This window comes from Sinocyclocheilus anshuiensis, unplaced genomic scaffold (genome assembly GCF_001515605.1).
Source record: "Sinocyclocheilus anshuiensis isolate Anshui unplaced genomic scaffold, SAMN03320099.WGS_v1.1 scaffold681, whole genome shotgun sequence".
Lineage (NCBI taxonomy): Eukaryota > Metazoa > Chordata > Actinopteri > Cypriniformes > Cyprinidae > Sinocyclocheilus > Sinocyclocheilus anshuiensis.
This window is the reverse complement of record NW_015537978.1, coordinates 100,587-128,052: the sequence shown is the minus strand read 5'-3', so window position 1 is coordinate 128,052 and position 27,466 is coordinate 100,587. Positions and strand designations below refer to the sequence as shown.

The 27,466-nt window shown below is 37.2% G+C and overlaps 2 protein-coding genes across 2 annotated transcripts; both read left to right on the top strand.

Moving 5' to 3' along the window:
* Window positions 1–3,397: 3,397 nt before the first annotated feature.
* On the top strand, window positions 3,398–27,453 carry LOC107672457 (two pore calcium channel protein 1-like). Its single transcript, XM_016465653.1, has 32 exons — window positions 3,398–3,837; window positions 3,953–4,083; window positions 4,203–4,379; window positions 5,362–5,475; window positions 5,577–5,707; window positions 5,991–6,114; window positions 6,251–6,309; window positions 6,629–6,728; window positions 7,543–7,659; window positions 7,756–7,880; window positions 7,970–8,018; window positions 8,111–8,174; window positions 8,325–8,369; window positions 8,974–9,030; window positions 9,212–9,265; window positions 9,396–9,468; window positions 9,549–9,656; window positions 10,065–10,136; window positions 10,217–10,306; window positions 10,459–10,568; window positions 10,660–10,706; window positions 11,003–11,071; window positions 11,592–11,688; window positions 11,781–11,917; window positions 12,022–12,102; window positions 13,748–15,135; window positions 16,020–16,085; window positions 16,514–16,588; window positions 16,757–16,827; window positions 18,858–18,967; window positions 19,965–20,022; window positions 27,391–27,453. The coding sequence occupies exons 1-26, from the start codon at window positions 3,744–3,746 to the stop codon at window positions 13,847–13,849; spliced, it is 2,427 nt and encodes an 808-aa protein (XP_016321139.1). The 5' UTR covers window positions 3,398–3,743; the 3' UTR covers window positions 13,850–15,135; window positions 16,020–16,085; window positions 16,514–16,588; window positions 16,757–16,827; window positions 18,858–18,967; window positions 19,965–20,022; window positions 27,391–27,453.
* LOC107672423 (type-2 angiotensin II receptor-like) lies at window positions 20,973–25,362 on the top strand. Its single transcript, XM_016465614.1, has 2 exons — window positions 20,973–21,625; window positions 23,641–25,362. Exon 2 carries the CDS (start codon window positions 23,686–23,688, stop codon window positions 24,781–24,783), a length of 1,098 nt encoding a protein of 365 aa, XP_016321100.1. The 5' UTR covers window positions 20,973–21,625; window positions 23,641–23,685; the 3' UTR covers window positions 24,784–25,362.
* Window positions 27,454–27,466: the final 13 nt, after the last annotated feature.

The following is a 27,466-nucleotide window of genomic DNA, read 5'->3' as shown; positions in this document are numbered from 1 at the left end:
TTTTTTTTTTTTTTTTTTTTTTACACAAGATTAGAATTATTTTAGACGTATTTAATTTTTTTATTATTATTTGTTCTATTAAAATCACTAGAATAAAATAATTATTGACTTCCAGCCAGTGTTTAGAAAGCAAAATAAAACAATAATAATATCATAATTCATTATATATAATATATATATATATATATATTAATAAGTTAAAGTTACTGCATTAACTTAAATATTTTATAACATTCTTTGAATTGTCCACAGACTCCCTACACTCCCTTGTAGTTCTCTGGTGTCCTAGGCCGGACCTTCATTTGAAAACCTCTGCTGTCGGGTATCGGTTCATTAAATAGTCATAGTGTTACAGGAATGCTGATCATTAGATTTTGCTGAGATACTACAGGCCCTGGTCGACATGAAACCTGATCTTTAACCCTCATTCTCCTTGATTGGGACCACAGACATGCATCATGTGGCAGTGGGAAGGCAAGATGGCCATTTAAATAGTGTGAGTTCCAAGCACTGACTCTAGAGGGCTCTGCAGTCAAGCCTTTTCGTCATTGTTGACTGCATTGTTGACATTGCTAATGCGCTGGGAGATGATTTGTAGGCCTTCTGCATAGGCAGAATTGATAGTTTTAGTAGAGCAGGGCTGTTTTTCCCCACACTGCTTTATAAAAGCTTTTGTAATGTTGAAAATTGAGAAAAATGTGGAAATTTATCTAATACAGAGGAATTGTTGAGAGTGAGTTTAATTTCATTAGTGTGTTATAATGAACAGTGATGTCAGTGCTGGAGTTTGAAGTTTATAATGCTCAGCTGTGTTCACTGCGGCTGTCATCGGTGGTGGATCATGTCATTGAGGGTGCTAGATTTAATCATGGTGTCATCAAATAAAATATCTTTGTTTGATTACTTTTGATTGAAAATGATAATCCCACCTACAACACATTGTAAAAGAGAACGTATTTTTATGTAGAAAAAGTGGTTGAAATTGTTATTGACAATTTTCTTTGTGTTTCTTTACAGCTGAGTTAAGGCTGCTCTGTGCCTGCTAAAAATTCAGTGTAAAAGTCAGACTAAGTCATGCTTGCTCTGACCCACCTCAGCCCCTAGTATCAAATTATACAGCTGCAGTTTTTGTGTAAATGCATTTATGCCACTTCTGAGCAGCCAAAAACTGTGTAAGGACACCTAAATGCCACATTAGAAGTGCTTCTGTGCCACCTTTGCAGTGTAAATTTAATGACACAAATCTACGTGCTGTGTCATTTGTAGATAGTTCATTTGAGAGACTTTTGGAATCACTGAGGAGATGCTGCACCCTAGTGCTATTGTGTGGTACTGAAAATATTAACAACCATCATATGACCCATCAACCAATAGGCCTATACTATTTCTTCCAGGTCAGTTTTTGGGGAGGACACTATGTAGTACTGTCACTTTAAGAGTGAAGTTTCCCAACTCCAATGGTCATGTGTTTAAGTGTCCAATACAGTAGCATACCAGTCTTTGTACCACACACACACACACAGACAGTTAAAATGCTGTGTTAGCCTTATGACAGATACAGTGCTGTTGTGGCCCCCGTCCTCTCCCATCCTGCATGCACGCAGTCTGTGGCCTTGTGTCAAAACTGTTTGGTTGTGATGAGAGCTGGACGTTTGAATATTTGGAGCACCTGAGTGTAAACTGTGGCACACTTTTTGTGATTTGGCGTGTTTGTTTAGTTAGCCAAGAAGATTCTTCATGGGAAAAAAAGGATGTAGGAACAAGGTCTGTCTTTTTGGTTCCAGGACAACTGTCTCTTAATTTGAGAAGAAAGAAGCTGACTTGAATATCAGATGCCTTCGCTTCCTCGTTTTGCCTCAAGCTGCTGTCTCAAAAAGTTATTTTGTTGTCATGGTGAAGATTGTTTGGACATTTTAAAAGCTGTGCTTTTAATAATAATTCATTACATTTATATAGCGCTTTTCTAGGCACTCAAAGCGCTTTACATTGTCAGGGGGTATCTCCTCATCCACCACCAGTGTGCAGCATCCACCTGGATGATGCGACGGCAGCCATAGTGCGCCAGAACGCCCACCACACACCAGCTTACTGGTGGAGAGGAGACAGAGTGATGAAGCCAATCAGTAGATATGGGGATTGTTAGGAGGCCATGATGATCAGAGGCCAATGGGCAAATTTGGCCTGGATGCCGAGGTCACACCTCTACTCTTTTCGAAAGACATCCTGGGATTTTTAATGACCACAGAGAGTCAGGACCTTGTTTTAGAAACAACCAAGACCCATCTCTGATAATCAGTCCGGTTTTGTTTCTTTGTGTTTGAAGGAAATCTGGATTTGTGCTAAGTGGAACTGGACCTGAAAAGAAACCTGCTATCAGTGCTGTCTTGTTCACTCTTGCTCTGCCAGGAACCTATTGATTAGACAGAGCAAAACGTCATGTGCGTATTCACTGAGAGCTGTTTACAGACATCTGTGAGTCAATGAACCGCAACGAAGTAACTCATTCAATCAGTTTGTGTTTGGGCAAACTAAAAGCTCTTAGCTGTTTGGGATTTAATTCATGCGCCATTAAATTACCAGACTGTGGCTTGACAGATCATTTAAAAGGGAGTCATATTTATTGCTTAGAAAGAAGCAATGGTAAGTATAGATCGAAAAAATGAATTGAAACTTTTTAGTTCCCAAACGAAGCTCTCAGCGTGGTAGGTTTGTTCAGCAGTGCCGCGCATCTCAAAGGCTAGCTGTGTTTTTGAGCTTGAAGAAAGAAAGGTACTAAAATGGATCCAATATAGCACAGGAAACAGAAGATGACACGGAAGAAGGGAGGCTGTGACCAAGAGACTGATGGGGATGGCTGGAAAGGGGACTGGTGTCAGAGGAAGCAGCTCCGAGGATCTACAGGAAGTTCTCATTGCGCTTTGAACTGATGCTTGAGAAAATCCACTGGACAATCTGTTTGACTGTTCAGTTAAACTGTGATCTCTGAACCATCAGCGGTGTTTCCTGCTCACACATCCTCTGAAAGAGAGAGGGGAAAAGTCTAGGGTGCAATCCTGATGGAACTATTTGGAATTCAGCGATGAAATGTTTGGAATAATGAGTGCAGTGTTTTGGGAACCAGCTTTGCGTTAGTCTGGAGTGCATTTAAATTTATTCACATTTTATTCATATTATTTTTCTTCATTATTTGATTCTTTGAATCAGTTTTTGATTTTTTTTTTTATGTTGTTGTCACTGAAAGCAACCCTAATTTAACTTGTCACTTTAATCTGTAATGTTGTCTAATCAACCTTTTTTTAGTAGCATAACTTTGTAGGATCCTCATTTGAGCATATTTCCCACATTTTTGCCAACAAAAGACATTTTGTGTAATTTCTTTTGTTACTTTTAACTTAGAAACACATTATTACCAAATGTTTTTTGTCTTTCTTAACAAATGTTAGAATGAAATGATTGTGTGTGAAGGTGCAGATAGAGATGTAGACTCTTAAAGGAGCTTTGGCCTGATTTGATTGTTTTTTTTTTTTTTTGGAAACCGTGTTACCTTTTGAGGAATCTTGAACAGCACCACAGGATTCTGTTCTGCTTACGGACCGCTGGCCACAGCAGCTGCAGCTGGCACAATAAACTTGCATGTGCGAGTGCATTGTTGATAATTTACCCTTGCAGTGCTAAAAACTGCTTGACCACTGACATGCTCTCTGTCTGACTACTGGGACGTGGGGCCGATCACAGGGGTTGCCATGGAAATCAGTAGTACATTTGACAACATGCCTGGACTGACACATGATCGGCCAGTGCAAACGTCCTCATTCTGCCAGCAGTTTGCGTCTGTCGGTTATTTAAAAGTGGTATATAAAATCAACTGGCTCAAGTACTGCTGTATCTGAACGTAAATGCTTAATTTATATTGTGAAATCATCATTTAATAGTTTTTTTCTTCTCTACACAGATGGGGCAGGAAATTATGATGTTGTGAATAATGTTGTCATTCCGACCCCAGGAGCACCAGACCCCAGGGCCCAGAATTCTTTGCGGCAGAGTTGGGAAATGAACTACCAGGAAGCAGCAATATACCTGCAGGTCACCTTTTGAACCTCCATACGCTCAGTGAAGCAGTAAAATAGATGCAGATGATCACAAACACACACTCAGGGCTAATAATAATTCTCCCTTGCCAATTTGTCTGTGTTTGTCTTCAGGAGGGAGAGAATAATGACAAATTTTTCACTCATCCGCGAAATGCCCATGCGCTCAGTGCCTACCTGTTTGCTCACAATCACCTTTTCTATGTGATGGAGCTTCTGACTGCGGTGTTACTCATGCTTCTGTCCCTCTCAGAGGCCCCTGCCGTCCCCTTTCTCCGCTTGGACGTCTATGTATGTGACTTCTACTTCACTATAATGTGCATACACTTCAAAATTTTAGGGTATTTTTTTAAATAAATTTTTTGATTCAGCAAGGATGCATTACATTGTTTAAATGTGACCAGTAAAGGTTTTTACATTGTTACAAAAAGTCTATTTCAAATACATGCTTTTCTATTTATCCAAGAAGTCACAATTTTTACAAAAATATACATATGTGACCCTGGACCACAAAACCAGTCATAAGGGTCAATTTCAGCTGAATAAATAAGCTTTCCATTGATGTATGGTTTGTTAGGATAGGATAATTTGTGGCCGAGATACAACTATTTAAAAATCTGGAATCTGAGGGTGCAAATAAATAAAAATATTGAGAAAAGCGCCTTTAAAGTTGTCCAAATGAAATTCTTAGCAATGCATATTACTAATCAAAAATTAAGTTTTGATATATTTATGGTAAAAAATTTACAAAATATCTTGAAGGAACATGATCTTTACTTAATAGCCTAATGATTTTTGGCATAAAAGAAAAATCGATAATTTTGACCCATACAATGTTTTTTTGGCTATTGCTAAAAATATACCCCAGAGACTTAAGACTGGTTTTGTGGTCCAGGGTCACATATAGTAAAATGATTCCTGAAGTATCATGTGACGCTGAAAACTGGAGTATCTTTGCCATCACAAGAATAACTTGCATTTTAAATTATATTAAAATAGCAAACAGTTATTTTAAATTGCAATAAAATTTCACAATATTATTGTTTAACTATATTATTGTTTAACTAAATAAATGCAGCCTTGGTGAGTATAAGAAACTTCTTTTAAAAACGTAAAAAATAAAACCTTACCGACCCCAAACTTTTGGATGATAGTGTATGTATGTGTGTAAGCATAAGTGTACATGTAAATGTTGTAAAGGCTTACAATTATATGAACAGGAGTATATACTAGTGTACAAACACTTTAAGGTGTGTATTTTCATTTCTGTCAGGTTCATGCGACACTGGAGTTATTGGCATTAGCAATGGTGGCCTTTGAGTTGTGCATGAAGCTCCGATGGCTTGGTTTTCACACCTTTATACGACATAAGAGGACCATAGTAAAGGTGTGTACATTTTTAATAATACACTGCCTCAACAATGGTTGATTTTTTTTTTAATTTTTTATCTCAGCTGAGGAATCCTCTCTGATTTTTGTGCGTTTCAGTCATGTGTCCTGTTTATTCAATTCATCGAGGCAATTGTGGTCTTAGTCCGGCAGACATCTCACCTGCGTGTAACAAGAGCCCTGCGGCCAATCTTTCTGGTGGACTGCCGTTACAGTGGAGCTGTTCGCAGGCATGCTAACTTCGAAATTCATAAAAAGATTTAAAAATAATTTAGTAATTGTTATTAAATAAAAAATGTATAATTATTGCCTATACTACTCGCATTATTTTTCAATTAAAGGTTTTGAGATCTCATACATGCAACAAGCCACTCGAGGCCTTGTGTTACAGTGATTTTACACAAAACTAAGTACTAAAAGTTCATGTAACAATGGGTAAATTATTGTAAAGCATGTCCTTGACTGGATACAATGTGACGTTCTGACGCTGTATCTGTTTCTGTCCTCCCTCAGAAACCTGAGGCAGATATTTCAGTCTCTTCCTCCCTTCATTGATATTCTTCTGCTGCTGCTTTTCTTCATGGTCATCTTTGCCATCCTAGGATTCTGTTTGTTCTCAGCCAACACAGCAGACCCTGTTAGTACTTCGATCACACACTCACCTTTGTTTTCCACACCCTTGTGTTCTCTGTCTTATTGTCTCTCTCTCTCTCACACACACACACACACACACACACACACAAACTCATAGATTCGTTTCTTTCTCTCCACAGTATTTTAGCACACTGGAGAACAGCATTGTTAGTCTGTTTGTCCTTCTGACCACTGCAAAGTATGTATGTACTCTCGCTGTGGTGCACACATCCTACTTAACATTGCATGACTCTGAGCCACAGCGTTTCATGTCTTCCTGTAACAGCAGTAGTAATCCAAATGTTATCAGTTCAAACTCCTTGAGGGGGAACTGGAGAATTTCTCTGATCCTCTATTATCATTATGTCCTCCTGCAAAGAACTTAACTCCAGGTCACTATAGTCAGACTGTCCCTGATAAAAATGTAATAAAAGTCATTTTGAATAAAAAAGTGTCTACTAAATGATTAATAATGAGGTAAGTCTTTAGTAGATTCACACATCTTTCTTCTTCACTAGTTTTCCAGATGTGATGATGCCAGCGTATTCAAAGAATCGTTGGTCATGCATTTTCTTCATTGTGTATCTGTCCATCGAGCTCTACTTCATCATGAATCTGGTCAGTATTAAACAACAATGAATCTGTTTTCATTTTAAAGCTGACATACCATGAAAATCTGACTTTTCCAGGTTTTAAGTGCTTATAATCAGGTCCCTGGTGCATCTACCAACCAAGGAAACGTGAAAAAGATTAACCCAGTAACTTTGTTTTGGTAAGCCTTTTTCTGCAAGCGTCTGATTTCGCTCCCTTGGTGACGTGGCAAAGGAATCTCATTATAATATTACCGCCCCTTAATCTGTAAGTTTCCACGGTGCCGTCATTTTGATTTTGCAAGCGACAACGGTGTACCAGTTCTAATGCCGTGGCGAAAGTTCGAGCAAAGCATGCTAACTGTTCTGTCTTTGGTTGCACAGACGAGCACAGAACACTGTTTAGAGTCCCAGCCTCAGAGGAGACAACAGAGCAGTGGATTTATTGATTTATTTAATGTATATTGCTGCTGCACTTAGTTTAGTACTCACATGCTGTGACAGCCGCTTTCTGTCCGTGTGCACTCAGAAAACCGTATACAAGATGTTTAAACTCATGGTTTTAAACGCATGATTTCAGCGCGATGAACATTATAATCAGAACCAAAACAGATGTAAAATAGGCATTTTCAAAATGATATTATAAATGATCTGTGGAGTATTTTGAGCTGAAACTTCACAGACACATTCTGGGGACACCAGAGACTTATATTACATATTGTAAAAAGGGGCATAATATGTCTCCTTTAAAGGATTTATAGTGTATTATAGTTTAATTTTGTAAGCATTATCTGTTGGTGCAGTGTGAACTACTTTGAGTTTGCTCTTAATTTTGCTCTTAGCTCCTGGCAGTAGTTTTTGACACCTTTAATGGAGTCGAGAAGATGAAATTCAAGTCTCTTCTTCTACACAAGCGATCCGCCATAGAGCACGCCTTCCAGCTGCTGGTTAGTCGGCAGGTGAGGTTTACAGATCACACTCTTTCAGGACTGAACCCCGAAAGCCTTGTGTATTTTATGGATGAATGTGAGTGTGATAAATCTACATTTATTTAGAGGCCAGATGGAGTGTGTTTAAAACAGTTTGATGGACTGATGCGATTCTATCGTCCACGAATGACAGCACGGGATCATTTCCTCACTTTCAAAGCCCTCAACCATTCAGGAGCAACCATGCTGAGGTACACGCATGCACTCATATGTGCTCACGTTCTTTTGATTATTTTAGCAGATGATGAGTTCTTCAGATGTATTTGTGGTTGTGTTTTAGTCTCCAGGACTTTTATAAGTTTTATGAAGTGATCGGGCTCAAATGGAAGGTCAGATTTCACACACTGTCACATGATTACACTCGCTGGGTGTTTGTTAAACCCTCTTAAGCAAGAACATCTGGTGTGTACGTGTGTTGCAGGCTCGATGGAGTGGGGAGCACTGGTTTGATGATCTTCCTCGTACTGCATTCCTCATCTTCAAAGGTCTTTATATTTGTCATGTTGATTCGATTTGCATTAGTTACAGAATTTTACAGTTTAATGATCTGCTCACAATGACCAGATACATTCAAGATTAGTTGGGATCAGATATTTTCTTCCATAATAAGTATGATCATTCTTCTTTTTTAACAGGAATCAATGTACTTGTGAAATCCAAAGCTTTCCAATATGCAATGTGTAAGTTAAAATCTTTAAGTAACTCTTCTTGTATTAACCCTTTAGACATTAACATGCAATACCTGATCAATAAAATATGCTCATTGGAACCCATTAGCTTGTAGGTTAATAGAAAAACTGTCTGATATTCTTTCAGTACTCTTATTATAGTTATTACTTACTGTAAAATAGAGTAATATTGTGAAAACATTAACTGTTAACATGATTACAAATAACTGTTTTCTGTTTAATGCATTTTAAAATGTAATTTATTTTCAGCAACCATTACTCCAGTCTTCAGAACTCATTCTAATATGCTAATTTGGTGCTCAAAAAACATTTCTTATTAGTATCAATGTCTGAAAACAGTTGTGCTGCTGAATTTTTGCAATACATGATATACTTTTCTGATACGTGATAAGTTCAAATAAACAGCATTTACTTTAAAAACTATTTAGTTTTTACTTTCACTTTTGATCAAATTAATGCTGAAAATTGTTTTATTAATTTCTTTCAAAAATCTAACTGACTCAAAACTTTTAAACTCAAGTGTACTGCACTTACAGTATATTAATTCCATTATTTCTAATCATTCGAACTATTTTTCATGATTGACCTGTTACAGGTCTGGTAGTAGCAATTAATGGCATCTGGATCCTAGTGGAGACAAACATGTTAAATGGTAAGATCTTCTTGAGTAATGGAACAGTAGAGCATGTGCTGCAGCTGTGTTGCAGTTCCAGATAATTCTTTGAATTTCACCATTCAGAAACACTTGTAATCATAGGAAACAGTGAAATAGCTGTTTTCCCTGTGTGAACCCAATTGAATTTGGCTCTTAAGCAGCTCTTCTCTTCTCACAGATGGCATCTCATGGACTCATGCTGTCCCATGGAGTTACATTATTTTCCTCACAAGTAGGTGGAAATTGTTTAGAATTAAATCACGAGTAAATCTGAATGTAGATGTTTCAATTAATATGGGTTTCATTTAAATGTTAAAAAAAAATTTTTATTCACCTCCTGCTGATGTGTCTGTGGAATCAAGTTTATGGAATTGAGGTCTTGTTGAAGATCACAGGCCTTGGTCCTTTGACATATTTCAGCTCAGGGTGGAACCTGTAGGTACACACACATACATTCATACAAATACACACACATACACACTGCATCACCTCTGGGTGTGTGTTTCTATTTCCAGCTTTGATTTCTCAGTAACAGTCTTTACCTTTCTGGGATTAATTGCTCTGGCCTTTGACATGGAGCCGTTCTACTTCATCGTGGTGTTGAGACCTCTTCAGCTCCTCCGGTATGTGTACTTATTCGTGTGTGTGTTTTGATGAATTTTTGTTTGCATATAGTTGTAGTCATTCATTTACAACCTTTTTCTTTTTTCTAAATGCTTATTGTTCTCCCATAAGTGTGTGTATCACTTGAATTGTTATGCTGGTAATATAATTTGTATATTACATTTAAAAACAATCAATTTAGAAAAACACTAAATAGAAGCATTTTTGACCAGAGGGCTCAGACGGTTTTACCCCACTGTAGATAAAGTCTGCAGTGTAATAATTTTTTAAGCTGTATGTCTTTTGTTCTTAATATTAACTTTGTGTGAATCATTAGATATCTTCTTTCAGCAGTCATAGCTATAGATAGATACAGATATGTTCCTTTTTAACAGTCTCATAATTTTTTCCCCCTATTTCTTGTCAAGGTTGTTTAAAATTAAACAGCGCTATCGGAACGTTTTGGACACAATGTTTGAACTCTTCCCGCGTATGGCCAGGTACAGAAATAATAATCCATTTCAGCTCATTACTCACAGATGAAGGCTCTTCTCACACAACCCTCTCTCTGTCTCTGTAGTCTAGGTCTGACTCTGATCATCTTCTATTATTCTTTTGCCATTGTTGGAATGGAGTTTTTTGCTGATGTTGTTTATCCAAACTGCTGCAAGTAAGTTCCTTTCTTTGCAAAACAAAAGAAGCAATTTTGAAGAATCTTTATGAAACTTAGTGATCAGTAGATATCATGCCTGAAAAAAAGGACAAAATAGCTATAAATAATTCTCAGTGAATAATGTATTTTGGTGTGTGTCTCTCTCAAAGCACGAGCACTGTTGCTGCCTCGTATCGCCAGATAAATGTGACCACTGGCAACCGGACCATTCTAGAGGAGGGATATTACTATCTTAATAACTTCAATAACATCCTAAGCAGTTGGTATGTGCACACACACACACACACACACACACACACACACACTCTTCCCATGTCAGTATGTAACTTTTTTTCTCTGCCATCTTTCAGTCACTCTTTTTGAGCTAACAGTGGTGAACAACTGGTACATCACTATGGTGAGTGTAAATACAAAAACACATGCACATCAGCTCAGTCAACAAGTCATAATATCAGAAGTTTCCTCAGTAAAATGTTTGTATTTTTTTGGTTAGTGTGAGGCTGTGGTGTCCCCTGCTGTTTACTGGAATTAAATGTCAGTCAGCAGACTGTTGTGTCTCTGAAGTAATGCTGGAGTCTCTAAATGTTTGTTTGTAGCAGAATCCTATGGATCCTACTGTGTGAACCAGTCAGTACATAACCATCTGTCTGTAATTTTCCGAGTTATTGATGCCTTTGATTGCTGTTTTCGCAGGAAGGTGTGACGTCACAAACTACTCACTGGAGTCGCCTTTATTTCATGACCTTTTACATTGTCACCATGGTAAGGGATTGTATATGTCGGTTGTGTATGTGCGTGTTAAATAAATCTAAATCATTTAGAACATTTTTGTCATTTGAACAAAAATGAAAAGACTGAAAAAAACTAAAGGAAAAATAAACCTAAATAGCAATCTTAAAAAAAGCACACAAGTCAATTATTAAAAGTTAAAGCTAAAATTAAAATGAAAACAAAATAATAAAAGCTAATTCAAAAAATATTAATAGAAGCTGTAATTGCATATTAATAATACAAAAAAACACTGAAGGGACAATGTGGATATTATTTGTTTTTGATGTGAAAGTTATGATTTATATAGGTATAAGGTACAGTGTAACCAGTCAACATTTCTTTTTTTATAAATGTTTGTTTTGCTTAAATAATTTAATGTTGAAACTATTGAATGTCCCACTGCTGTTGTCAGCTACCCATTTATATGTGTGTTATAAATCTAATATAGTGATCTTGATATTTTCTCACAGCCCGGTGTTATTTTGAGTGTACATGCCTCTGTGTGATGCAGGTTGTGATGACAATAATCGTGGCCTTCATACTAGATGCATTTGTCTTCAGAAAGAACTACAGTCGGAGGAACAGAGAGCCGCTGGATGACCCAGAAGGTTCTAAATGTTTAGAGTCCCGTTCATCTGATGACATGTTTAATAAAATGGGTATGACTGAGATATCTAAGACTAGAATGTGTGTGTTATAGATGAAAAGGGGATTGTCTTTGAGACAGAGGTGTCTCAGACTGAAGCTCTGCAGACTCTGGACATGTATAAATACACACTGGGCGTCACCAACCTAAGCTCACTGCAGGACATGTGTGTGGCTCTGGAGCGGAGCGGGGTAAGCACATGCATACATGCACAGTTTGTGTTCATAGCATCTAATTTGTGTTTCTCTGTTAGATTGATTGAACTGTAATGGATCATTTTTGTCTTTGCTCACAGCATTCCTCATTAGTATTTCTGGGTCGAAGGTCACGTACCAAGAGTGACCTCAGCATGAAGATGTACGAGGAGGAGATTCAGGTAGGATAGAAACGGTTATTATAGGATTGTTAACTAAAATTGAAACTAAAATAAAATTATTAAAAACTTTTTCGTTACTAAAAATGGATTTCTAATTTGAATGTACTAGAAAAACTGATATATGTATATATATATATATATATATATATATATATATATATATATACGCCACATGTCTGAATTAACATGAATGTAACATTGTTTTCATGAAAAGTGATTCATTTGAACCTTTATTTGCAGAATTTAAAGTAAAGCATTCACAAATGGCTCCCTTATTGGATCAGAAAATTAAATCATGAAAGTCTGAAATGGTAATATATAAGGAAAATGTGTAACGGACGCCTCGCAGATACAAACGGGGTAAATAATGTTTTGTGTTTTGATTAAAAGATAGTTAACATTAAACGTCAGTGAAACCCTGAATTCACAACATTTTTTACAATAATGCTCTCATTATAACGTTGTGTATATGACAGTAGTTATTAATGTTCTGCATTTCTGTTTTGAGCTGTGCGCTCTGAAGATGACCAGTAGAATGAAGCATTCGATAGCAGGTTTTTAATCAATGGGATTTAACTTGAGTGCATAGAAATGAACATACTTTTCAGAAGCCTGACATTTCTGTTTAAAATATCCTTTTTTTATTATTCTTGATCTTATGTAATATTCTAATTTTCTGAGACACTGAATTTTGGGTTTTCATTATCTGTAAGCCATAATCATCAAAATTTCAAGAAATAAAGGCTTGAAATATTTCACTCTGTGTAATGAATCTATATAATATATGGGTTTCACTTTCTGAAATGAGTAACAAAAAATATTGACCTTTTTCATGATACTCAAATTTTTTGAGATGTACCTGTATACAACATAACGTAAATATTACGACTTATAGGCTATCTGCACAAAATGCCCCGAATGTACCTGCAGCGCAACTCAACCAAATGCATCTTATATGAGATAAATAATATATACACAATATATTTAAACCGGCTGAAATGTTTTGAAATCACTTACCCTACCTGATCGAAAAAAAAACAGTCTTTCACTCTGCCTGTGCCAATTTGAGTCTTGTTAAAGTTTTAAACCCCTGCCGCCAAGATGCTCTTCTGTCGGTCAGGGATTATAGAAAGTGAAACTTAAATCTATAGGGGTGGTTGGATATATTGACGCACGTTAAAATATTTATTTGAAGCTTCTTTCTTTTCAGATTCTTATTAACAGCATTATTTTAATAGGCTGTATTTTAACTTATTGGGAGAAAACCAGTAGTTCTATGTGAAATCAGATATTTGGGCACCCCCCTATAGCCAAAATGGCATGATCATAACACCCCGCGAATATTCGACTGTGAGATTGGTAGTCGAATCAGGCTCCTCCTATCGAAGCATCGAATCTTCACTATTGGGGGTCACCCCTAGTAATATATCACACAGTTGTTTATACAAGGATGTGCCCAAGTGGAAACTTGGAAAGTTTAGCTAAAGAAAAATAAATGCCACCTAAAGTTATTTCAATGATATCATGTTCTGTTTTGGAAAGTTATAGTGTGACATATTTGGCTCCAAATTCTCCCTTTTTAATACAAGAATTTCCAGATAGGCAATGGTATGTTTGTGTAGAGATTATTTCTTATTGTCTGCAGGAATGGTACCAGGAATATTCCAGAACAAACCTCCAGCCAGATGAGACATTCCACAGAGAACTGGACAGCCCTGAAGCCAGTGCCACGAACAGCATTAATTAACTCGCACAGTCCGAATACTGCATCAGTGTTAACTAACACACTCACTCGTACCTCTGAGGGACCTTAGAACCGTCTTCCTCCCATCGATGGAAAGCACAAGTGTTCCCCATGACCACTACATTCTCCCTCCATCCACATGGAGACCCACAGAACTCAAAGAACTTAAAGCCTTATTCCCCAAAAAACCTTAAGGTTCCGTGGCCAATCAGGGAAGCTTGCAGACCAATCATGTGACATGCACTAGGTCCGGGAACCTTCTTCTTCCATAAAATGCACCTCATGACATTTGCCTTGTGGTGGGTGACCCTGAATGATTCAGACTCTCTCATGGATTTGACAAACGGAGAACGGCGATTGAATGTTTCTGTGGGAGATGAATCAGAACTGAATGTGAGGATTTTAGCACTAAGGGACTTGTGCCTCTTTCTCCACAGTCCGAGGTATTGCTTAACCAACAGATAAAAGATTATAGTAATAAACTAATGCTGTTTTTAAACTAAAGCTGATTTTTGCTGGAACCTTTGGACCTGTAGAGAGGCTTATTTTTTCATTATATGTAAATATATATACATGCAGATTAAATGTGTCAAATGCAGCTGAGAGGCAAGTATTTAAAAATCTGTTTTAATACATCCACCGATTTACTCAATATAGGCCGGTTTCCCAGGCACATGTTCATTTTGGACTGATAAGTATTAGAAAACCAGCCCTGGACCTTTCAGTTCATTTAAACTTTTGTCTTGGCACATATGAAAAGTTCTTATTTTCTTTTGTTTGGAGTCAGTATTGTAAAGCTTAGAGTATTTTGACAAACCGGTTCGGATTAAATCTAGTCAGAATCTCAAATTTTATTCCACCGACAGTCTGATCCGTTCAGCTTGCGAGGGTAAACGCAGATCTGTCTCCAAACCGAAAATTTCCTTTGTGTAAAACCATAGGTGAAAAAGTGATACCAATTAGCCTTGCTTATGGCTTTATGCACTGTACGTTAAAACTGTTATTTATCTATTTACATTGAGTTAAACATCTCTCCTGTTTGCTGCACCATTTTATAATTTATTAGTCATTTTCTTGATGCTTTTTTAACAGGGTGAATGCATGCAAATCCTCATAAATTGTTTACTCTCACGTCTATAAAGTATCTAACCTGGAGGTAATCGGGGATGTCAGTGATTTCATTCCAGTTGCTTGTTTAATCGCACTGTAGGATGTGCAACCTCGATGCTCCAAACACAAGGGAACATGATGCATATGTGACATGAAACCGCACCAGCTCCTCTAATACTGTAGGGTTTACCTGTGTCTCAGTTCTCTGTTCTTATTCCTTTCTAATTAAACTTTTTTTGGATTTTGTTTATTAATAGTTGTAATAACTGTCTTTTTATATGTATTATGTTAGCTTGTCTTTGTGTTACTGTCACCCCACTGTCAAGATTAATTTAATATAGCCAGTAATATCTTTTTTTTTATTTTTTATTTTTTTTATGGGATGCAAGTGCTTTACTCTAATGAAATCGTACCGGTCTGATTTTTGCTAAGTTGGACAAAAGGTGCGGTCAAGTTCTTGGGAATTTCGCCAAATGTTTCTCCACGAGTGTTGCCAAGTCCACGGTTTTCCAACGGAATTCGGCTACTTTTATATTGTTGCCGTGGATTGTTCTTTTAGTTTAGGAACCCACTGGAAGGAGGTTTTGAATCCCCAGAAACCGACTGGGTTAGTTTTTGGCCGTAATTGGCTTATTTTTGTATACTAATTGGGCTGGTTTGTTTAGCAGACATGGCAACCCTGTTCTCCACGCAGATTTCGCAACGGTTTCGAGTTTGTCACACGAATTCTTCAAATATTCGATTACAAATAGTGTCATGTATATATTGACAGGCATATGAAGAATGTAGCTCGACTACACAAAAAGTCACGCTTGTAAAAGTACTTGAGTCATTCTCTCTCTACCTCTGACTCCATCTTCCCTATATTGTGATCGTCTCACTGTAGGCTAGATACTAAGGCAATTGTGACAAAAATGATTTGCGTCATTTAATTTACTATTTGACATTGACAGATCTGAGAGTTGCAGTCTTCCGCACTGTTAGACCTGCTTTTGTTTTTCTAATTTCTCGCAGGCATTTTGTGTGGCCGACGAACTGATTTGTGGGTGTTTGTTTGTTACAGGACAGCAGGAGGCACTACAGAGTCAGATCGTAGAGCAGGGAACATGAGGGTCCTGTCCCTGTCTGTGTAATGCAGGTAAGGATCTCATGTTTAATTTTTTTATGCTTGTCATTCTCTGTTGTTCCAGTGATAGTAACGTGATATGTGTTTTCTGGAGGTTGTAATATGTTCAGCCTGTAAATCAGTTGAGGGTATCAGCTATGGGAAGTGACTTCCGCTGTAGTTATTATTCTAAATAACCAAAACATAATTACTTACCTCTTACATACCCCATAGAGTGATTTAATATGAATGTAGGCCTATTAGCTAAAATTCAATTTGATGTTGGTATATGTTCTTTCCTTTAGTTTGATTTATCCAGTGCTTTCATCAGGGAGTGTCTGATTTATTAATTTATTTAAGAAAATGTATATATTATATTTTAATATTTAATATTTTAATAATATTTTAATTTAAAAGTTTATTTTTGAAAATATAGCTTTTGTTGAATATAGTGTATACAACCATCATGAAAATTACATACATGAAAATACAGCAGATGAATCTAAGACATGGCAAAGAATTAAAAGGTAAGCAAATTAATTGAAAAACCTGGTCCGGTTTAAACTGTTACTTTTTAAAGAAAATATTTAACTTACTTATATAGTTACAATAACTTGTAATGTGTTAAATGCTTCTTTACATTTTTTAAATCAGTGATATGCCACAAAAATATTTAAATATTCTTTATTTTATAGTATTTAAAACCATAGATGAAATGCAGAGAAGCCTCTAGTCTGTAGCCTGACCGATGAACTGCCTACCTGAGGTAAGAAAAAAATAAACCCTGAGAAAGGCTAATCAGAAATGATCTTTCAGCTTTGTGTATGTTTATTTGATGTGGTTATGTCAGATCAAATCAACTCGTATATTTGTCAAATTACCGTACACAAGTTTAATAAGTGAAGATCATGGGTGCTTGCTCCACAACAATTTGCTTTATGTTTTTAGTTTTTTGCCTACAACACAAACACATGCCACCAAACACATTCTCACACACTGAAGTCTGTTATTAGTGTGCTTGGGCTGAGCTCTGAGCCTGGGATGGTGGTTTGTGACTCATTCTCTCTGTACATTGAAGCTGGCTCCTAATTTATCCCTTCAGACCCAAACCAGCATCCTGTCCCCTCTGTGACCCTTCCTCTTCCTCTTCCTCCCTTCTCTCTTCCTTTCTCTCGTGTTCTTCTGTCAGTCACTGGGGAGAGACGCTGATGCTATTTGACAGGGAACAGAATGTGTTCAGGACTTTATGTCTGTCTGTCCTCTTTTTTTAGTAGACACATTGGACAAGCTACTTTTATGAGCTGGTTGTGCTGAATCATGATGTTGTGCCATGGCAGAATTTACTAGAGGGCTTTTACAGGTCTCATATAGTGCTGTATGACTGAACAAAACAGAGCAGTCATATATTAGTTCTAAATGGTCTCACACACACAGACATTTCATTGTCCATCAGGGAGAAGAAACGCAGCTTGGGATTTTGAGTGTTTTGTTCCGGATGTAAATATCCTGTATATTCTCAGCCCCTCTCTCACATTTCTTGCGGTCTCTGTTATCTGTATTTATTTTGGAGATTTCCAAACATTTTTGGAACATTATTTCTATCATTTATTTAGATATTATTTTTAGCACTGAGACTGCAGTCATTTGATTATTTTTAGGCTGATTTTTTGTTATGTCAAAGTGTACACATATTCAAAGGATTTCTGATCAATTTAGAAATAGGTACTTTGAATGTCAAAATATGAGTAGAGTCCTAATTTTTGTGTAGCCTGTGCCAAAAAAAGCTATTTATGTGTACTGTTCTATTTTTTTTATTTTTTATTTTAAAACTTGTACTTTAAGTGTTTTATTTTCTCACTTAAAGCTTTCACAGCCAGATTAAAACCCATTGCTCATTCCTTTGAGCCAGGATGCTGTCACATTCAATAAGCTTCATTGGCTCATCAAATTGAGCTGACGTTTCCAAGTTATGCTGCGTATGTAATGTCCATTTTATGAGTATTTAGCGCAGAGATTTTCATGGCCTGAGAAACTGCTCTTTCTCAGCCCAATACAATGTGTACATGTGTCTTTTTGCAGTCCTCAGATTTAGTGTTTTTATAGTGAAAATCTATAATTCTCTAGAGGAGTCTTGAAGTTACAGTCACAAGTAACCCGCAATGTACACAGTTCTTATAGAAAACTGTATATTTTCTGAAACACCATTAACTGTAACTTGGAATAGTATGATCTTATAATATTTACAATTACTTTAATCCCTGAGAAAATTTTTCCAGTGTAAAAAGTCTTCACTGTCAGTGGTGTTATTGCAAACAAAAGAGAAATTACATGAGGGTGAGTAAATGATGATAAATTATAATTTTTCCCCTTCCTTTTTCTTAAACCGTAAACATGGTAAGTGGTGTTACTGGTTCTCACTAATTTTATTTAAGAGTGATATCACTGAGAAAACGGCATGGCAGCTAATGATAAATTATTTTTTTGACTTGATAATTATTTAGTGTGATCTTTAATGAAATGAGAAATAAGATAACAGCATGGTTATGGAATGATACATAATTTAATGTGGAATTGATGAGATTTGGTTTTTGATATATATTTTGATATCACTGAGAAAACGGCATGGCAGCTAATGATAAATAATTTTTTTGACTTGATAATTATTTAGTGTGATCTTTAATGAAATGAGAAATAAGATAACAGCATGGTTATGGAATGATACATAATTAATGTAGCATGGTAAGTTTAATGTGGAATTGATGAGATTTGGTTTTTGATATATATATTTTTTTTTAGATGGATAAGCCACCACATTTTGGGAATGACCCAAAGACAAATGAACCAGAGCTCCAGAACTGTCCAGAGTGAACAAGACAACATCAACACAACAAGACTCACAGTGTGAGGTCAGTGCTACAGTATGTGCAGTCCAGTAAGCTTATATCATAAGCCTTGAAAATGAAATCAAGTTTTACAAGTGTCAGTTTTTCAAATAAACACAAAAATGAGACCTTGAAAGCAGGGGCACAAAACCCAAAAAGCCTTGTGGTAGCAAGAACTGAGCTTATTCTGTCCAGAATTAGACTAAAACCTGAGACCAGAATAATGTGAACCTACAGTAATCAGACAAGACCACACTGAAACACAAATTAAACATATTAATAAAACTGATCAAAGTAAATTCAGATTCTTAAAAGACAGGACGTTGTGATGTACTTGTCCACTGTTATCAACAAAAAGCTGAGAGCCACCTTACAAATGAACAGACTCAGCGAGGACAACCTAGCGATATAAATGAGCTTGGCCAAAAGAAACCGATAAAAGCTTGTACAAACAAAACAAATTAAGGCAGCAATGCATTTTCTCTCAGAATGAATACATTAGGCTTCTGAAGAAACGGACAAATTGCCAAACAGAAAGAAATGCAGCAAAGTAATTATAATGACTTTGTATTGTGAGTCGCGCATGTAATCCGTTCACCTGAAATCTGTCCTTCAGATCAGAGTGAAGTTCTTCTCAGACAAGTTCTTGTAGTCCATCAAAATCTCTGTATAACATTGCCATTTGTGAACAACGGTCACATTTAAAAAAACAAAAACATTTCTTGCATGTTTCTCAGTTAGTACAAAGTAATTTACAGCTGTTGTTCTGAAGTAACCATTGCTAACATATGTGGCTAACTGCATGTGACCTTAATCTAAACCAAATCAAAGACATGGAATTATTATTGACTTCAAACATGTCATTGTTTTAGGGATTTATTTATTTATTTTTGTCTTTTTTTCTTCCTCCCTCCCTCAGTGTTCAATGTTCATTTAGAATATATCATGTCTTAGATTAATGTATGACTGAATAATGAAGATTTGTTAGCTCTCTCTCTCTCTCTCCCTTGATGGATGGCAGAAGGAAGTGTTTGAGAAGAGGGACATGTTTCAGTGACGGAGGATGGATATGGATTTGAGTAAGTGCACGCTGGATGTCACACACACTGTCACAATAAAAAACAACAACATTAATACACCAGAAAACAAGCAATGACACACATTTTGAACTTGCTTTAATATTTATCCTCTTGGTAATCAATATCTGGCCATGGTTGAGTGAAGTCATAAAATTAAACTAAGCTACTATGTGCACAGTAATGAATGCTAGGGGAGTTTAAATGGTCACTGAACATGTTTATACAGCTTTAAAGTTACATTCAGTTTTCTCTGTAAAAACAGCTGCTGTTCAGTTTCATGAGTTATACATTTGCTGTTAAAAGTTGTAATTTTAAGTAGCCACAGCTGTACATCGTGCCCCCTTCAGCCTCCAATCATGTTAAGTTATCCATACCAAACGAATCAACTCAGCTGGAGTTTACTGGCAGCAGCAGCATTCCAGAGTCCTTTTCCAATCAATCGCCTCCTAGTACTAGTATTTCTTCAAAACAGAGGCTGAATTTGAGCCCGCAGGTTCAGGAGACACAATAATAGCTCTAAACACGCAACCCCACCAAAAAGCCTTTGTTGCAACATTGTTTTCTGTTGATCAAAGATTTATTAAAGAAATTGTTTACAGGCATTGGTTTTGACAGCCACTAAGAAACTCAAAAGCAGTAGGAGAAACAGTATGTTCTGTCCCTTCAGTTGTTTGGATGGAAAAAGTACGTACCGATTTGTAAACACACGCACGCTTCTGGTTAATGTCATCCGTAATTGGCCAAATTTCGGTTATCTTAGCCCCGCTCATTTGAGACATCATTATCTGCCTTGTTATGAAATTGTAAGAACACATCTGCCCGTGACCTCTGAGGGGTCACTCGCTGGGTCGTCGTCACGGTAACTACAGAGCGGAGTGAATGGGCAGCCTCTGACGTCTCTCAATTTCCTGTGTTTTAAGAAGCTTATCTGGTTTCACACTCTGGATAAAATGTTTGATAGAGGACACGATTCATACAGAGGCAGAACCCAAAAGTCTTGTGAGACCAGTGACCAACACTCATTTAGAAGGAATGCAGGAAATTTACATTAGAAAAAAAAAAGATAGATGCACAAACATCTGCATAGTTCACTGAGAAAGATGATGAAATGTTACTGCAGCACATATAAATACTACACAAAAAACACTACTGTAGTACATCTGTCTTTAATTTTTCAGGTCATTAGGTATGTGTGTGTAATGCTGGATCCTTCCTCCTGGATATGGAGTCTCTCTCTCTCTCACACTTTGGTGTTCACACAGAGTTGCTAGTCAGATGCATTTAAAATGAACACTTTCACCTCTCTCTCGCTCTCTCTCGCTCTCTCTCTCTCTCTCTCACACACACACAACATCCATCTCCACCCTCCTTTTCCCAGTGGACAAATGTGGACGTAAAAATATTTGAGCAAATCCTACATCTGGTTGGCTGTTTACTCCCTCATATACTTACACACGCAGAGAATTGTCTCCACTTCCAAAATGGAAAAGTCTGCTGGGGGCTAAGCAAGCTTTCTTTGGCTCGGTTTTCAGCGTGAAACGCGTGCCAGGGGTTTAGCAACACCTCGGAGAGACTGAAGACTTTTTGCACCGGAAACTGAAAGGTATGCTGAGCTACGAAGTGTTGTGGTCATTTTTTTTCTTGAGTTTTGAACATAATCATGATGGGATTTTTTTAAGTTAACTTAACTTCTTAAGATCCCCGTGTAAAATTAGAAGCATCGCTGTAAAATGTTTAAGGAGATGCTTTACCTAAGTGTTCAAACTATTATTATAATCATCATCTTTTTAATAATTCCAGTAATAATGTCTAAAAACTATCAGAAAGAAAACCGTATGATGTCAGTGCAGTCTAAAGCATTGTTCTTGTTACATTGTCTTGCACGTTATTCCTTTTCTTTTCTGCAATGTGTTAGAAATTAGAAAGCCAGATTGCATCTCATTTTACTTGCATATGCACTTCTGGAAAGTTAGCTGACATTAGATAGAATGTGAATTTAAATGTCTTTTTTTTTTCAAGAGAGCAGAATAACTCTGGTTAGTTTTGGACTTTGCTGTTTCATTTGACATGTAATATGAACCAAATATGAAGGAAATAGTTTAGATAGTTTCAGCGGTTATATGCATCTGAAAAATACTTACTTTCTCCTTTATTCTATTAGATAACTACAAGCTTTTACAATGACTTAAACAGAAACAGTGTGTTAGCTTGACAGGCGTAGCATTCTGATTAAGAATGTGCAACATTTGAAATATGACTGGGATTATTTTCAACAGCTGTGAACATTATTTAGGGCTCAGAGTTAATCTTAATAAATGACAGTTAGACTTGAATGATGAGAAGCTTTTTCGTATTGTATAACACAGGCAGATTAAGCAGATTCGTAACATATTCAACATTTCTTACTATTAACTAACATTTAACTATGATTTTTTTCCCTCAATTAGCTCCTAATTTGCTACTTATTAATAGTTAGTAAGGTAGTTGTTAATTGGGTGTGGGGTAGGATTAAGAGATTTAAAATATGGTCATGCAGAACAATGCATTAATATGTGCTTTTTAAGTACTAATAAACAGCCAATATGCTAGTAATATGCATATGCTAGTTAATAGTGAGAATTGGTCCCTGAACTTTAGCCTGCGTGTTACCTAAAACTCAATGTTAGCCAGATATTTTATATTTACATTTTAGAATTAATAACTACCATTAACTTTAACTAAAAACTTCAAACTGCCAAATATGTCGTCAGTTGCTTGAGGATTTGACTTTATGTTACGTAGTCTGATCGTGATATTTGTTTCAGAACCTGTGTGTTTGTGTTGTCCAATTATGCATACATTACCTGGAAAAATATGAAAAGAATGCCTGGCCTGCTACTTTGTGTTATATACAGTATACTATTGGAGAGCAGGACTGAATCCCCCAAACACCACAACCGATTTCCCGGCCAATCCGATATGTTCATGTGCCCCACGCCTATGTTAACAGTAACCAGATGTATTGTGCACAGCCTGCAGAGAGCTATAAAACACATCTGTGCTGGACCCGAACTCACCAGAGCTATGGTTACACGCGCACACACACTCGCTTTCTCACATTTCTCTCTCACAGATTTCTCTTTCTCACACTGACAAGATGTAGAGGAGAGGATGCTGCAACATCAGTCCCAGTGGACTGTCCACGGTCAACATGCTGTGGGAGTTTGTTCTCTGTTTTATGCCTCGTAATAGACAATAAGGCTGTCCACAACCGTGGGACGGGTTCCTTTAATAGGATTCAGTGTCCGTGGAGGGTTTGAACATTTTATGGATAGTCACGCAGAGCTTTTCAGCTCACTCGAGATATTTTCCTAATTTTTTAGTCATTTTTTATTTATTATAGCAACCTGTTAAATTCAGCCTGTGATTTATAGCCGTTTTATTTAATTTTTTTCTTAGCTTAACTTTCAGGAGTTTCACAATCTTGTATTTTCCTACTTGAGGGGATCAAGAAGTTTTAGTGAAGGTTTAAGAAAAATGGAGCATGATAGATGATTTTGCATTTTATCCCAATGCTACAATAACATGTTTCTTCATTCCTGCTTCACATGAGAATTTGCCCTTTTTTTCTCATTTCAGAACTTCAGAACTCCCGTTCCTGAATCATCCTGCATAATCAACGCCATGGAAACAGAATCTACCTATAACCTGACTGCACCCACTGTGTCTTTGTTGCACCATAACATGACAAACTCATGTGACTACATATCCACCTCAGCCTCGCAGTACCAGAAGAAAGTGATCCCCACTTTGTACAGCCTCATTTTCCTGCTAGGTTTTCTTGGTAACATGCTGGTGGTGTGCGTGTTGTATCACAGTTCAGGCCGAAGGACGGTAGCCAACACGTATCTGATGAATCTAGCCATGTCGGACTTGCTGTTCCTGAGCTCTTTGCCATTCTGGGCTGTTTACTATTCGCTGGATTACAACTGGGTTTTTGGGAAGGTCATGTGTAAGCTGTGTGGAGGTCTGGTAACGATAAACGTCTACGCTAGTATATTTTTCATCACCTGTATGAGTGTGGATCGATATCATGCCATCGTCTACCCACTGCACTCTCAGAGCAGCAGGAGCATAAATCAGGCCAGATGTGTCAGTGGCATCATTTGGGTCGTGGCGGCTTTGACGACATTGCCGACAGTTGTGTTCCGTGACATACACACTTTTCCCAGTAACAACGTTACGGCTTGTGTCATTTATTTCCCCAACTCCAACTGGCAGACCGTGTTGACTCTTGGAAAGAACACCCTGGGATTCTTCTTGCCATTTGTCGTCATTGCAACCTGCTACAGCCGAATCGCCGTGCACCTTCTGGCAACCCCAAACTACTTGGAGCAAGGCTCCACCCGACTGGTCCATGTGTTGCGTATGGTGGTCGCTGTGGTATTGGCGTTTTTCTTTTGCTGGTTCCCATTCCACGTTCTGGCGTTCCTCGGAGCTCTGGGGGAGCTGGGTGTGGATTGGGATTGCTGGGTGCTTCAAGTGATCCATAAACTCCTGCCGTTCTTCCTCTGCCTTGGCTTTTCCAACTCTGCCATAAACCCTTTCCTGTACTGTTTTGTGGGAAATCACTTCCGAGAGAAGCTGTGGCAGTTTTACGGGGATATGCTGACGCAGAAAAGAGATTCCATCAGCACGAGACTGTCTTCCTTCTCCAGGAAACTGAGTGACCTCAAAGAAACCGTGCCTATGGAGATTCTTGAGCAGCAGAGCAGCGCGTAGTGGAATCTGGTGAACCTACAACCTTATAACTGCAGAGGACCGTGTCGGTGTCGGTCAAGTGCTTTTCCATGGACTGCTTGGGATTGTTTGGGATGATCAGTTCAAATGTTGTTGTTGGTTGCTATAATTGTGTTTGTGTCGCTGTGTCTTGTTTCTAATTACGCAGTGGTTTTGATTAGCTCCAGCATCTATAAACAACATTTGGTTACATATCAATGTGTAGAAATATAGCCCACATATTATTCTTTGATCAGACTTTACCCAGGATGAGGAATTTTCTGCACAAATCATAGATAATAAATAAAAAAAAAAATAAAAAAAATCAAGGTTTTTGATTACAGCTGTACAGTCTTAATATTTGGATTACTGGTAATATCAGAGTTGTAAATAACACTCAAATGTTAGACAATGTTAATCATGTCTTATATGGCTGAAATCTGCCAGACAGACTAAAACTCTATCTTTTGACTGTAATATACAAAGTCACAAAAATGCAACATGAGCTGTTAAAATGATAAATCATTGTAAATTGAATTATAATTCTATTATAATGGAGCATCAATAAATTATGCAAGTATACAACTGTTTTGTTCTGATCTATCTATCTATCTATCTATAGCTGACAATATCTGTCTGTCTGTAATCAACATGGTGAGAATAATGAGACTGTCATCTGAAACTATGAACTTCTGACTGAAAGAGGTGTGCTTTTAAAATGGAAATATCCACATGAATGTCTAGTTAACATTCAGTATTTTACTCATCACAGATCATTCTTAAATCGGTTCCTATGTGCATCAGCATAGTGTTTAGCTACTTTATTCCCAGTCTGCATTAGCAGACATCTATAAAATAGTTAATAATTACTATTAAAAAAAAGCCGCCTTAGTTCACAGCATACGCTGGCCCATCAGCTGGACAACATCACTTGTCCTAATTTTCCTTTCGCATTAACATTCTGCGAGCTCCAACCACTTAATGCTCCTGTAAACACCAACATCATGATGACAGACGTTAGTTGAATTTGCATCTTGCTTTGTTGAGGCCTGCTGTCTCGATAGCCTGCATTACAGATCTTAAGAGTAGATCCTTGAGCTAGCGCACACTAGAACAGATGTAGATCGACACACCTTTCAAGTCATGTAGGGTCATCTAAAACACTTTGAACACCAACTGGAGTAATGCACTTACTTAACCAACAATAGTTCTTCAGCTTTTCCAGGAATCTGGAAGAACCTGCTTAGTGTCTGTCTCTGAGAGGTTTAGCAATAGTTCAGAAGTGTAGTACATATTTCTCATTTTGATTTTCTAAGGTCCGCCATTCCCTGTAGGGACAGTTGCTGCACACATTCTCTGTAATGTTTTTTTTTCTCACGTTCATGAATCCTGTTGTTATCTTTGTTATTTAAATACTTATCATTTGCGCCAATGACGCAAGGTCTTCCCTAAACCTCCGGTCTAAGAAATGATCAGACATCAGTGTTCTCATCTGTCAATACTTATTTCAATTTCAGTTTCTTTATAAAGACAAGAACCAGATTTTAGACCTTTTCAGTTGATGAAGCATTCAGGGGGAGGATGTTTTTAGACTGATGAAAAATGTTGATAAAGAGAAGCCAGGGTGGTTGTTGCATAATAGTTAAGAATCTGGACATGCATGCATAAACTTTCTCTTGACGATCGAGTTTGTATCATTTTATCAACTACATATCATATAACTGCAATACATATCTTTGTTGGAAAGTGTGTGTCTCCACCTCTTTGCTGCCATATTGTTACTCCTAACTAGGTTAGGATACCTCTCTAGCAATCTTAAATAATTTAGAAGCTGAGACCTAATCTTAACACTTAGGAACCTTTATAATCACACGTTAAGTCTAGCAAAGAGAGTAAAATTACATCGTTCTTAGAATTGTGACACACTTAAAAGACTTAAAATTTTACTCTGAGCAGCTTTATAGATATGGCCCCTGGTCTGGGGCAAAGGTTTCAGGTTCAGATCATAATAATTTTACCTAGATCACAGTTCCATCACCATGTGCACAGCCTAGCATTGAGCTGGTGATCCTCACACCTACTATTAGTGCACTTAAAATCTGCCTTCCAAGACAACTCCTGCATGACAGTAAGTGTTAAGAACCACTGCACTAGAGCATCATGAAAAATACCCATCTATGGATATGTTGTCCTTGTAAATATTCCAAAAATGACCAAAATATATTTTATATATTATTAATCTTTTCGAATCTGACTGTGAAATTGAGTTGTGAAAACACTAATTATAAATGTTTAAATTTGAAGAATGACATCCAGAATCAGCCAGCTTGAATTTGGGCATATGAGCCTCAAACTACAGATACTTTCTGGACCGTGATTGTGTGTGTGTGTGTGCACATGATCCAACATTTGTTGTTCTGTTGACCGATGAAAGGAAATTATTACTAAATTGATTCCTGCAGGTATTCTGTTCCAGCCAATACACAGCACACTGTAGTGTACATCTCTGCAGATAGATTAATTTTGTACCTATGACAGTCTGTAAAACTTAAAGAGATCAGAGGGTCTTCGGTGCAGCCCATTTGTCTCACTTTGTCATTGTTTCAACAGCAGAACAGAACACAGTGTTCCTGAACACTCATACTGTAAGCTGGACTGCAGACAAAGACCACGCATACACACAAAT

What these genes read in the sequence shown, in the direction of transcription:
- LOC107672457 (XM_016465653.1), top strand. Translation starts at nt 3,744, where the DNA reads ATGGAAATCAGTAGTACATTTGACAACATGCCTGGACTGACACATGAT. An exon ending in TCAGGAGCAACCATGCTGAG is followed by an intron (nt 7,881 to 7,969) that starts GTACACGCATGC and finishes GTTGTGTTTTAG; the next exon opens with TCTCCAGGACTTTTATAAGT. An exon ending in AGCTTTCCAATATGCAATGT is followed by an intron (nt 8,370 to 8,973) that starts GTAAGTTAAAAT and finishes GACCTGTTACAG; the next exon opens with GTCTGGTAGTAGCAATTAAT.
- LOC107672423 (XM_016465614.1), top strand. Translation starts at nt 23,686, where the DNA reads ATGGAAACAGAATCTACCTATAACCTGACTGCACCCACTGTGTCTTTG.